This window comes from Molothrus ater, chromosome 10 (genome assembly GCF_012460135.2).
Source record: "Molothrus ater isolate BHLD 08-10-18 breed brown headed cowbird chromosome 10, BPBGC_Mater_1.1, whole genome shotgun sequence".
NCBI classification, from domain to species: Eukaryota; Metazoa; Chordata; class Aves; order Passeriformes; family Icteridae; genus Molothrus; species Molothrus ater.
The window spans coordinates 21,505,956-21,518,404 of NC_050487.2; the positions used below are offsets into that span (position 1 = coordinate 21,505,956).

General features: G+C 46.3%; 2 protein-coding genes across 2 annotated transcripts; both read left to right on the forward strand.

The window, feature by feature from the left end:
• The first annotated feature begins 1,622 nt into the window (after window positions 1-1,622).
• EIF5A2 (eukaryotic translation initiation factor 5A2) lies at window positions 1,623-9,328 on the forward strand. The gene is made up of 5 exons (XM_036388926.2): window positions 1,623-1,734; window positions 1,958-2,158; window positions 3,507-3,611; window positions 5,119-5,250; window positions 5,511-9,328. Exons 2-5 carry the CDS (start codon window positions 1,994-1,996, stop codon window positions 5,568-5,570), a joined length of 462 nt encoding a protein of 153 aa, XP_036244819.1. The 5' UTR covers window positions 1,623-1,734; window positions 1,958-1,993; the 3' UTR covers window positions 5,571-9,328.
• A 288-nt stretch (window positions 9,329-9,616) lies between these two features.
• RPL22L1 (ribosomal protein L22 like 1) lies at window positions 9,617-11,726 on the forward strand. The gene is made up of 4 exons (XM_036389170.2): window positions 9,617-9,690; window positions 9,940-10,032; window positions 10,407-10,528; window positions 11,473-11,726. The coding sequence occupies exons 1-4, from the start codon at window positions 9,682-9,684 to the stop codon at window positions 11,615-11,617; spliced, it is 369 nt and encodes a 122-aa protein (XP_036245063.1). The 5' UTR covers window positions 9,617-9,681; the 3' UTR covers window positions 11,618-11,726.
• Window positions 11,727-12,449: the final 723 nt, after the last annotated feature.

The following is a 12,449-nucleotide window of genomic DNA, read 5'->3' on the forward strand; positions in this document are numbered from 1 at the left end:
AGGCTGGGTGAGGCAGCATCCAGGGAAAGCCCAAGTTAAGGGCAGAGACGATGCTGGGGCCTCATGAAGTGGCCCCATGTAAATGAGAGCCAAACTTAAGTCCTTGGCTGTACAATTTGGAGTGTGTAACCAAGAGCAGGACCACAGGCAAACAAATCACAAAAATTAACACAGATGAAGTAAAACATCTCATGGTGAACCATTTAAAAATGTGGTGTTAAAAGTGACTTGTGTAGCTACCCCATTAGAGCACAGGTGACAAAGTCAGGGTCTCAGGCCAAAAAACATAGGACAGCACACAGCAGCCTGTGGTGGTGATGGCTGAGGCAGGTGCTGCCATTACTGCCACTGAACCTGCATTTTCCTGTTTTTGTTGTGTTTGTAGGTGATCTGCAGGGTGCCCTATAGAGTTGGGGCTCATTCACCAGCAGCTCACAGGAAAGCTCCTGGTGAATTTGTTCAAACAGCTCTAAGTATGATGACATCTGATTAGGAGAGATTTAGTAAAAACAGTCCTTTGATCAAGCTTCCATGGCCACAGACCTCTCCTGAGGCAGTGCAGGGAATGGTTGTTGGACAGGATGAGGGCTGTGTCATAGTTTAGAATACTTTGGATTGGAAAATCTCTTTAAAGATCATCTATTCCAAACCCCTACCATGGGTACAGACATCTTTCACTAGATCAGATTGCTCTAAACCCTATCCACTCTGGCCTGGAACACTTCCAAGGGTGGGATATCCTCAGTTTTTCTGAACACGGTTTTTCCAAACCTTCCCTCTTTTCAGTTTGAAACCATTCGCTCCTATCCTGCCACTACAGGCCCTGGTAAAAAGTCTCTATCTTACACATAATCCTCCTTTATATATGGAAATAGTGCAACAACATCTCCCTGGAACCTTGTCTTTTCCAGGCTGAACAACCCCAATTCCGACTTTCTTTACAGAGGATCACCTTCATGGTCCTCCCTTGGATCTGCTCCAGCAGATCAATTTGTTTCATATGGTCGGGATTACCACATAGGGGTGGCCACAGTATTCCAGTACTAATAATTCCAGCATTACTAAAGTATCAAACAGAAGCCCTCGGTAGGGATCTCAGCCATCTCCGTCCCTTTAGACTGATTATAATGGTCTCAAACCGCTCGTTTCTGATTATTCTGAGTGGGGGCACACGAGGCAGACAAAGGAGTTTTGTGTGTACAGTCATACGCGGCTCACACGGCTTTGGGGATATTTTAGGGACACTTTAGGGACACACATTTCCCCTCGCGTTGGTGTAACTCGCACCGCCGCACCCAACCGGCTCTCAGGCACCCGCGGCCGCCTCAGCGGCCCAAGATGGCGGCGCGGTGTGTGGGCTGTGGGGAGGCGCCCCCTGGCGGCCGATGAGCGCCGCCTCCCCAGAGCCCTGGGCCCGCCCGCCCCCTGCCGGAGGGGGCGTGGCCAGCGCGCGCGAGTGGGCGGGAGCGGGAAGCGCAGCCGGCACGCGGTTCGGGGGAGGGGCTGGAAGGCTAGGCCCGCCCGCCCCCCCCGCGGTATCGCCGCGGGCCAATCAGCGGCGGCGGAAGTGGAGGGGCGGGGCCGGACCGTGCGCGCGCTGCCCGCGCCGCCCCTTCCCGCCGGCCGCCGCAGTGGTGTCGGGCGCGAGTGCGCCGCGCCCGCCGCTCCCGCCCCTCCCGCCCCGCTCCCCCGGCACCGCCGCGACCCTCGGCACCCCCCGATCCTCCTCACAAGGTAACAGGGGCCGCGGGGACGGGAAGGGAGGGGGGGCGAAGCAGGCCCGGGGGCGGGAGGACGGGGGCCCGCGGCACGTGGCGGGTCCCGCCCGCCGCGCACGTGTGCGGGGCGGGGGAGCCCGGCCCGCGCTCCCCGCGGTGCGTGGTTGGGTCCGTGTCCGTCCCCCTCTCCCCCTCCGAGCGCCGGGGCTCCGAGCCGACCCTCTCTCGTTGTCGCGCAGCCCCCCCCCGCCGCCAGCCCTCCCCCTCGCACCGCCATGGCCGACGAGCTCGACTTCACCACGGGCGATGCCGGCGCCTCCTCCACCTACCCCATGCAGTGCTCGGCGCTGCGCAAGAACGGCTTCGTGGTGCTCAAGGGGCGCCCCTGCAAGATCGTGGAGATGTCCACCTCCAAGACCGGCAAGCACGGCCACGCCAAGGTGAGCGCTGCCGGCCCGGCTGTCGCCCAGCCCGCAGTGTGCGCTCCTGCGGCTCCCGGCTGGCCCACAGGGGAGGGTGTAGCGTTTCATTTGGCTCCGTGTCCCGCCTTTGCCTTTCTCGCACGGTGTCTCATCACTCCAGAGCTGGCTCAAGGGGTTTCAGTCCTGTAAAGCAGGAAGGATTGAGGACGGGGGGTTGTTTTTTTTCTCCCAACTTTAACTCGTTAACGCTTTTTTAAAAAAAAGTCTTAACGCTCATAGGGACACAATCAGTTTCTGTAGTGGGGGTAGAGTAAGTTCTGGAAGGGGGGCTGATGAAATCACTAGGGCGTGGTTGGGTTGTGCTGCCGCTACCCACCAGAGCACTTCTGTGTCTGCCCGTGCCGGCAGACTTTTACAATTGCGGTGTAAGAGCAGGAGTGCCCGTGCTGCGTTACATAATCCAGAGCTCGGCGGACACGCGTTACTCTGAGGGCCTGCTCTGGCCCTGTTCTGCCGCTTTTGCCTCGCAGCTTCTTTCTTTATTCCAGCACTGGGAGAGGAGCGCCCGTGTCCCAGCAGGGACGTTCTCAGCCGCTGTCTGGGGCTGCAGCCCTGCTGCCCAAGCAGTTGGCTCGTGCAGCTGTCCAGAGCTTGGAGCAAGGCTGAAATCACCATTCATTCATTCATTCATTCAGCCACACTTTGGGGTGGGTGTATCAGAGTTTAGAGACAGATCTGTTACAAGCACAGAGACATTCGTAAGTTTCCACAACCTTGTGCGATATGTGCAGGGGAAGTAGAGTATTTGGGTTTGTCCACACTCTTCCTAGTTTTTTCTTTTATCCTTTCTCTTTTTTTATGGCTTGTTTTAATAGATGGTTCCAAATTTCTTAAATACAGAAACAGCTGTTAGAGGGAAAGGACGTGAAAAGAACTGGTTAAACTGGTCATCTAAGCTCTAGCTGCAGCAAGCAGTGCAGCTGGCATAAAGGGAGGTGGGAGCTGCTATGATCTCTGTGCACGACCACCTATTTTCCCCTTAACTGCCTGTTTCTTAGAACAGCTAGATCTTAAAATAAACATGTTCTTAACCACTGTGAACTCTTAACTTGCTGCTGTAAATCTACAGAAGGCAGTGGAAGATAACAGTGGCTGGTCTTGCTCTCATGTAGTGTGCTGTGGAAGGGAGTGAGAGGCCCCCTCTCCATGTGAGGGATGTTTTCATACCACAAGCAGAGGGTTGAGGCACAATCTGGGATTGCACATGATCTCATAGGAAACTGAGTAGAACCAGCAGCACTGATGGCAATAACATCTTGCTTCTCTAGGACCAGCAGTAACTGAAGTGTTTTTTCTACTCTTACAGGTCCATTTGGTTGGTATTGATATCTTCACTGGTAAAAAATATGAAGATATTTGCCCATCAACTCATAACATGGATGTCCCAAATATCAAGAGGAATGATTACCAGGTGAGTTAAGAGTCATACAAGGCTTTATACTCTTAGTACCACACACAAACTCTCTTCATCCCCAAATTAGCCTCTCAATAGAGTGCTGTGGTCAGAATTAATGGGACTTGCCTGTCTAGACATGACATAGCTGAACTCATAGCATTTACTGACTTGGTAAAACTGTCAAAACTCACTGATGGAGAGAGAGCTCCTTAGTGTATAAACAACCTCAGGTCAGAGTAGCAGTCTCTAAGCATGACAGGTAATAGACATAATTCATACCATGCTTTTTCTAGCTATTGTTAAAAGACCACTTCTGGATTCTTTGTGATACTGGCATCCTTTAGAATATGGAGACTTTCCCTGCTGCAAGTTAATATTAGTTAAAAGAGAACCAAGATGTCCTGTAACTAAATATGAATCTAAGCATAAATTGTCATTTATAGTTTCACAATTACAGGTGGTAGGTGAATCCCCAAAACAGTCCTAAATGGCATCGGATGTGAATTTTAACTTGCTAAAGTTCTCTGCTCCTTGTGGGGAAAGTGGCTTTAGGTGGTATCAAATACTTTCGAAGTTCCTGAACTCTGCACTGAAATACATGTATGAAAGGGGCAACTTCTGTAATGCCTTCTGTGGTTGGTGAGCTCTTAAAAGCACAGTTCAGTTGAGTTGTAAAATGTTTGCTATCTTCTCATTTCTTTGGGTATAGTTCTGGTCAGGAGCTGACACATCCCCATAATCTGGAAAGCTGCAATTGCTTGACAAAGGCTAAGTTCAGTGTTCTAGCAAACATTCTTTAGTGTCTTCAGGACAGCTGATGCTGTTGGAATAAAGTGTGACCAGCCTGTCTTAGGGCTCAGACCTTCCAAGAAATTCTTAATGTTATCTTGGTGGTCTTTGTCTATTGTTCTGGGATTCTAATTCTTTGGAATTACATGTTCCAAATTCCCCAACCTGTTCTGTCAAAATAGCCATTTCCCTTAGCCCAGGCTTTTGGTTAGGCTGAAAACAGCATTATAAAAGGGGTCCAGGGTTTGGTGGATGTTCCCTAATTTATTAGTGCTTATTGTAAATGACAGTATCTCACTGTAGAGATGCAGGTAGAGAAGTGTATAGTTGCACTATTGTGTGTTTTGTACACTTTATACAAGCAGTGCTGTTGAGTGAATACTATTCCAGTTATTGTTTCTAATTCAGTGATAAAGAAAGCTGAACCACTGACCTGGAAGCAGTACATTTCCTAAATCACACAGATAGGATTTCTAGTGTCTCACCTACTAGGAAGTAACCAGCAGAATTCTCTTGGTTCTTGATAGCAGAATGCCTTTTGCTACAGTTGCCCGAACTCTCAGCCCCCTGAACTTCTGTTAAAAATGGATTTAAGTAAGGTTTTTAACTGTTACAGAGTACTAAAGAATTATTGTAACAGGTAGAGTTCACTGCCTTCTGCTGACATTAAGCTACTTACTACCTGCTGGTGAGTGCTGATGTTAAACTTGTGAAAATGAACTTCTCTTTGCAGCTGATAGGCATTCAGGATGGGTATCTCTCCCTGCTGACAGAAAGTGGTGAAGTTCGTGAGGATCTAAAGTTGCCAGAAGGGGATCTTGGCAAAGAAATAGAAGGAAAATTCAATGCCAATGAAGATGTGCAGGTAAGTAGGGAGGGCAGACAGGAACAGTTATGGTTAATCCCACTTAATGATACAACAAAGAAGTCTTACTCTGATATTGATTGCTTGTATCTTTTTGTGAAGGGTGGGCTTGAGGGGTGGGAATTTGTCCTTTGAGATGTAGGAGGACATTTGGCCTGGAGCACTCAAAGGAGATGGGATAGATAATAAAATATGAAAGTTTGTAACTTCTAGAAGCACTTGCTGTAGGCTGGAGCTCACCTATGTGTCTTCTCTTCCAGATATCTGTCATAAGTGCAATGAATGAAGAATGTGCTGTAGCCATAAAGCCTTGCAAGTAAAGAAGATCGCCAGGCTCGGGCACCTGCTCAGGTCTGGACAAACCACAGATCTATAAATTTGGTCCTTATTGTCACCAAAGCTCTGGCCTTCACAAGCAACCTCATTTCCTTTTTGAATTGTTAAAAAGCAGTGCTGGATTCTGGATTAGTGTTGCAGGCTAACTGGCAGTTTTCAAAATCACTGAGATTTTAATTCCTTAATTGTAACTATTTTAACATTCCTGTGGGTTTCAGCTATGGATCTAAGAAACCAATCAGGTGTTACTAGTGGATATATTTTTATTTGCTTGAGCAAAACAGTGTTTGTCTGTATGAACAGACAAAATACAGTATTCAGGGGCTTTTAGATAAGCTGGTAGGTATCTAGGATTATAAAGTGACCTAGAGCACAAATAGTATTTTTCTTGACATCTTTAGGTAGAACTGACAATAAAAGTAGCTTTTTTTTTTTTTTTTTCCTTTTTTTAAAGCTTAAGTACTTTGTGGATTGGGACTCTTGCAGAACTGTAGGTGCCAATCACAACTTTTAGACCAAGAAACTCAAGTGATCAGAAATGCCAGCTGGCTTGACCAAGCCCCAGTGGCCATGTGCAACTAAACTGTATTACCTCTGTTTTCTTCTTTGCCAACTTGTTGGCTTATTGTAACGATAAAATGGTTTAAAAAAAAAAGCCTACCTGTGGTTTAGGCAGGCCTTTGGAATATTGAGTGGATAAGACATAGATAGGTCAAGGGGACACAAAGGTGAGAATGGATGTTAAAGCTATAGACTTTCACTCGAGGCCTTTGTCAGACTTGAAAAATAAAATAGAAAAATGCAGTTCAATTGCTTTCCTTTATTATATTTATCTTAAACTATAAAAGGGTGACAAAATCCATGGGAATCTGTTGCAGTGCTTCCAGCTTTAGGTTTTAACCTTCAGGTTCAGACCATATTTTTGTAGCACAGGGACCACACGTTTTTCAGAAAGTGGGACAAACTGTAGCATTGAGCCTAAACTAAATGCATGTGATTCTTTTTTTTTTTTTTTAATAAAACTATTGTATTTTCAAAACATAAACTTGATAGACAATACCGAACAACCATGGCTTCACTATAAAAGTAAATAACTTGCTACCTAGTTAGGGAAGCTGGCTCCTGTCCTGGGGAGTTCTGAGTCATAGCAACATGCATGCATGCCTCTGACTATTCAGTAGCTTAACAAGGCTTCACAGCAATAGTTATGGAAGGATAATTAGCCTGCTCCTCTCTGAGGTGTTCAGCTTGAATTCTAAAACTTGGTGACTCTTTATGAGTGGGGGAAACTTCCTTAGTCCCTGGCTCAGGCCTCTCTTCACAGCTGAAATTGTTTCATGAACTTGCCTTAATGCTCAGTGGCTGATGGAGGATGACACAGAAGCTGCCCCGGACAGCACGCACAACTCACACTACTGGCAGCCAGGGTTGGACTCCATGCTGCTCTTAACTGCTTCAGATGTTTTCAGCTTCATAGTTTGTACTCTCTAGTCCCCAAAGGGCTCATGGCAACTGTCCTGAGCTGCCTTTGGCCACCCTGGGGCAGGGCTTAGCAAACCTTGGAGGTGTAATGCAGGTGGCAGAAGCATGCATTGTCCACAGGCTTCCCACACCAAGGAGAGCAGTACCAGTGAAGGTAAAGACAGCAATAAATACACTCTGGTAATAAAGCACAGCTACCTGGGACACCTGGCAGAGGTAGGACCTGCCACACACTCTCACCTAGCACAAAACGTGTTGCAGGTGAGCTCTATAAATAGCACCTTGACTGAAATGGCAAAGCTGCTTTTGAAAGAAGCTCTAGATTGAAATGCTTTCAGAATAGTTCTGAAGTGGAGGAAGAATAGTTCAGGCCAGTCTGCACTGTGCTCCTGTCTGCCTCTCCATCAAGCTGGTACCTGGAAGTCAGGCTTTGTTGGCTTTGGGGGTGACTGTAACCATTGCTGGCGATGCTGGCAGCGAGCTGAGCTGTGTGGTGTCACATGGGAGGTCACAGGTTGCTATTTCAAACTAATGCAAGTTCACCACATTACAAATACTTCCAATATGCTTGAAAACTACAAGACTTGAACTTGTCCTTGCTCTGGTAATGCTATTTTCAGGTTCCTGTCTGTCCTCTAAAACCTTGTTGGAAGACAGGTTCTTGATGTCACTGGCCCACAATCTGAGCAGTACTCGGACTGAGCTCTCTGGGACCAGGGCTGGCTTAAGCCCTGCTCCTGCAAGTGCAGTCCTGGCCTGACTGGAGTTTTCAGGTACTACAGCAATCTGAAGAGAGAGGTTTCATGACCTCCAGCTTGCTGGAAGAGCCCTCCTGGGGACTTCCAGATGTCCTTCTATTGCAACCTTCAGTTCTGCAAGATTTAAATGATTAAGTACTTCATTATAGGTTTGTTCTTAGATACTTAGTTGTCTTTGTGAAGCACTTCAGACACCACGGAAGTGCAGAGCATCATGCATGAAGTTTCCCATAGGTACATAAGCATGTCTTAAAACATAATCTCCAAGTTTCAGTAAGGTTAAAAGTTGCTTCTGAATAAAAACATGTATTTGAAGCATTTTTTTTTCCAAAGTAAGACGCTTCAGTTTCCTGTCAGAATCGTTGCAACAAACTTTGTGATCAGTTGTCCATAGAGGTGTATTTTTAATATCCATAACCAAGTGCTTAGGGAAGTTGTCCTTTCATAGCTTTACTTTAAAACAGATCTTACCGGTGTATTTGTTCTGTATTACTGTCTTAACACTTAAATTGTGTCAAAACCATAAACTTATAGCTGATGGCAATTGCTTAAAGCCTGTGAACACAGGGAGGTGGTGAGAGGTATTTCCACTCCAAATAATGCTTTTTTTATGGCTCCTGTTCATTGAGTTTCTCTTACTACTTCACACAATTGGAAAGACTGCAGTGTTTCCTGCCTCAAATGTTGGCAAATAATACTTTGAGAATTCAGTAGATCCTTCTAATTTTTGCTTATAATGGTGGTTTTTCAACTGGGCTCTTGCTGGTTGAGCCATGTTCTCAGGGCTGTTTTTTTTTAAGCTGAAGTTCATTGTTTCTCTTGCAGGTTTTTCTAATCTGAAGTGTACCCAGAAAACGGTGCACGGTCTGTAGTTTCACAATACAGATAATTTTACATAATCTGTAAAGAAGTCAAGTTTGTTGACAGTTCTAACTCTTATGGTTACTGCAGGTCAGTCTCACAGAATTCAAAATTCAATAAATCCCACTTTTTTTTTTTTTTTTTTTTTTTGGTTGAGTAATTAGAACGTAGTTTGTTACAGTAGAACTAAACTTCAGGCTATAAAGAGACCTTGTTGAGGATATTTCGAGTATCCACGGGAATGTCACTGAAGGTGTGGATCTGGAGCGATCACAGCTCGGCTGGAGGTGGGCGGAGGCTCTCCAGCACCTGCACCGTGGCCCTGCAGTATTTGGCATCCGAGAGTGACTTGGTTTGTTGAACTCCAAGGAAATGTTTGCTGTGCTTTGCTGTATCGCAGACCCCTTTGTCCTGTGCTGTGTGTTGTAAGCAAACCTGGCTGCTGCTGCTCCTGGGGCCTCTCACTGCTCCTGGGGCAAACCCGGCCCTGCAACCGCGAGATCCGGGCGTGGCGGCAGCTCCGGTGTCTGTTCGGGAAGCTCTGTTACTGTTCTCAACACCATGGAAACGATCAGGGGAAAGATTTGTACGTGTGTGTGTGTTTTGCTCCAGAAATAATAAAGGTGTCAGTGCTGTGGGGACATGGTGCTCGTTACAGTCACGGGAGCGCGGTGGGGCTGCCAGGGGGCTTCGCGGCCACTTCCAGGGGCGGGGGCCGGGCGGTTGCGCTTCGTGCGGGAGGAAGAGGAGGGCGTGGGGCCGCGTCCCCTCCCGCGGGAGTAACACAAGGAAATTCCGCACGCGATTAAATTCCACACGGAATTAAATTCCACATGGGATTCCCTTCGCCGGGGCCGCCATCTTCCCGGGAGCGCCGGCGCTTCCCGGCGTACCCCGCGCATCGCCCGGCGCGCTGACGTCACCGCCGTGGGTATAAAAGCGCGGCGTGGCCCAGCGCACTTCCTTTCTGCAGGAGCGGCGCGGCGGGAGCGCCATGGCGCCGGTGAGAGCGGGAGGGAGGCGGCGGCGGCGGGGCCGGCCGGGGGAGCCGCGGGGCGGATGAGGAAGGGGCGGCTGCCCGGTGCGAGCGGGGCTTTCCTAGGAGGGTTTCGTGTGGGAGGCGGCCGCGTCGGGCCGCGCCGGGCCGGCTGCAGTGAACCGCGCTGGCCGGGAGGTGGCGCTCCCGCCGCCATGTGGGTCCCTCCTTGGGTCGGGAAGTTTGTTAATGGTGAGAAATTCTTTAATGTTCCAGCAAAAGGACCGAAAGTCCAAAAAGTCAACCTGGAAGTTTTGCCTTGACCTGACCCATCCTGTGGAAGATGGAATCTTTGATTCCGGGAATTTTGTAAGTCGTGGTTTCGCTCATACTCGTGATGCGTAGTTTAATAAAAACCTTAGTGCAGAGTTACAGTTGAAAAGCTACATTCTAAATGACTGAAATCATCACCTGTTCTCTAAAAAACTGCCATTAAAAAAAAAAAGATTTTATAGCATGTTTCATACCTGTCCATTAATAGAACTGTTTTAAATTAATTTCTGGTTGAGCACGGGGGGATTTTTTTATAATTACGTGCTGTAAAATATTTTTGTGTTGTAAATACTTCTGTCAGGACATAAGTAAATGGTGGTTTTTAATGTTGCTTCCTGACTAGGGTCCCTTCCCTAGTTCATACCTAGGGTGCCATTCCCTAGTGTTCTATGTCTTTAATGTTGAAACAGGAGCAGTTCCTAAAGGAGAAGGTTAAGGTCAATGGGAAAACTGGAAACTTGGGCAACACCGTTCACATTGAACGTCTGAAGAACAAGATCACAGTAACGTCAGAGAAGCAGTTTTCTAAAAGGTTGGCATGGGTTTCATTCTGTTGTGTTTGTGGGGTTTGAACTGTGGGATGTTGGGTGTAAAACTAGAGTAATTTAGCTTGGAAGGGATCCTTACAATCAGCAAGTCCAGCCATAAACCTTACACTGCTAAATTCACCACTAATCCATGTCCCATAAATACACATTAATATTCAGCTCTTGCCTGCAAAATGCATTCCAATTAGTGCACTTCTGATACTTGGAGAGGTGTTAGCTCTAACCTTCATGGCACTTGTAAATATTAGTGAAACATATAATTGAAACAGATTTATTATATCAGATATTTAAAAATCTCATTTTAAAACTCAAGGCTTGATTGCTAATTAACGTTGACTCTAAGCATATTAATAGAGATACTTTATATAGGTCCTTGGCAGTGGATCAGTGGAAGATGGACCTTTAAAATAACACTGAATTAACATAGTGGGTGGCTGTTTGATTATTTAATCGGTTGTATTATAACAGATGTGTGCTTCACGTGGGTTGTTGCAAACAAACCCTTCAGGCCTGGAACTGTTGAGTTTGTTAGGACAAACAAGAGCTGAGTGCACTGATGGGAGGTACAAATCCTCCCCTTTGTTTGCTGATACAGGTGCAGCAGAATCTGTTATGTTAGACCAAGGTTTAGAACCAGTTACCCGTGCTGTCTAGTTACTGGCATTTTGCTAGTATTAGTTCATTTAGCTATTTATTATTCATTATGTCAAATGAATAATAAATTCCTGCTGAAATTATAATAATAAATAAATAAATAAATCCTGTAGTGAAAATAGGCTTTTATTGCCTGCTACATGTGAAATTTTCCTGTTTCTGGGAATAATCACTGTGGTACTGCCCTGCTCAAGACATTGTCTGGGGTGGCGTGCAGACAGCAGCAGGGGGGGTGTCCAGTGAGAAGCTTCTAAGGTGAAATTGCTGCTTTCAGGTACCTGAAATACCTGACCAAGAAGTACCTGAAGAAGAACAACCTGCGGGACTGGCTGCGCGTGGTGGCGTCCGACAAGGAGACGTACGAGCTGCGCTACTTCCAGATCAGCCAGGACGAGGAGGGCTCCGAGTCCGAGGAGTGACCCAGCCTGGCCTCAGGCTCGCTGCAGAGTACAAAAGACTACAACATCTATTTATAAGAACACTTCTAACTTATTGGTGAATAAAGGTTTTGTACCCTGTTGGACAGAGCATGGTTGGTTTGCTGGTATTTTTCTGGAGTTCTGATTAGAAAACAGCACGGGAATTGTTTGGTTTGCAGTTTTCCTCTCACTGCCAGGAATCAGCTGTTCAGTTGGCACCAGTGAAAGTCCCAGTAATAAAAAACTGAGCCCTTTGCCCAGTACATGTCTAGGACAGTTAAATCAATTTTTAATCATATTGGTACAAATAGTTCTAGAGCTTGTGACTAAAAGTACCTCCTCCTGTGAATTTATGTGAAGGTAATGGTATAAAAATACTTAATACAACTTTACTTCTATTTTTTTTAGTTCAAAAATAAGCTTGCAGATGGTAAATATTTTTTTTCTGTGTGATTTACCTCATTCCCTAATTGGTTGTGGTATTCCTGTGTGTAACCACAACTCAAACTGAAGATAAACAAAGATTTGATAGTTTTATATTTGATGGATAAGTAAGGAGGTGGAGACAAACCCGATTACCAGCAACCAGCTAAAACATCTTAAAAAAAGGACTGAGATATTTTTCAACATTGACAGTGCCTGAATCCTATAAAATCTCTGCACATGTTTTTATGGTGTATTTTACAGTTCTTGCATTTGGGTTCTGGGATTATTTCTTTAAAACAGGTCTTTCTCTACTACAAGTGGGGTGTTACTGAAATAATTCAAAAACTATGAACTAGTTCTTCATATATTGCCAAGAGAGATTTGTGTTTTCATTATGAAAAAAGTA

Bases quoted from the DNA above. Each gene is read 5' to 3' on its own strand.
- EIF5A2 (XM_036388926.2), top strand. From the start codon at position 1,994: ATGGCCGACGAGCTCGACTTCACCACGGGCGATGCCGGCGCCTCCTCC. The intron at 3,612-5,118 runs GTGAGTTAAGAG...TTCTCTTTGCAG, and splicing joins TCAAGAGGAATGATTACCAG to CTGATAGGCATTCAGGATGG. The intron at 5,251-5,510 runs GTAAGTAGGGAG...CTTCTCTTCCAG, and splicing joins ATGCCAATGAAGATGTGCAG to ATATCTGTCATAAGTGCAAT.
- RPL22L1 (XM_036389170.2), top strand. The intron at 10,033-10,406 runs GTAAGTCGTGGT...ATGTTGAAACAG, and splicing joins TCTTTGATTCCGGGAATTTT to GAGCAGTTCCTAAAGGAGAA. The intron at 10,529-11,472 runs GTTGGCATGGGT...TGCTGCTTTCAG, and splicing joins GAGAAGCAGTTTTCTAAAAG to GTACCTGAAATACCTGACCA.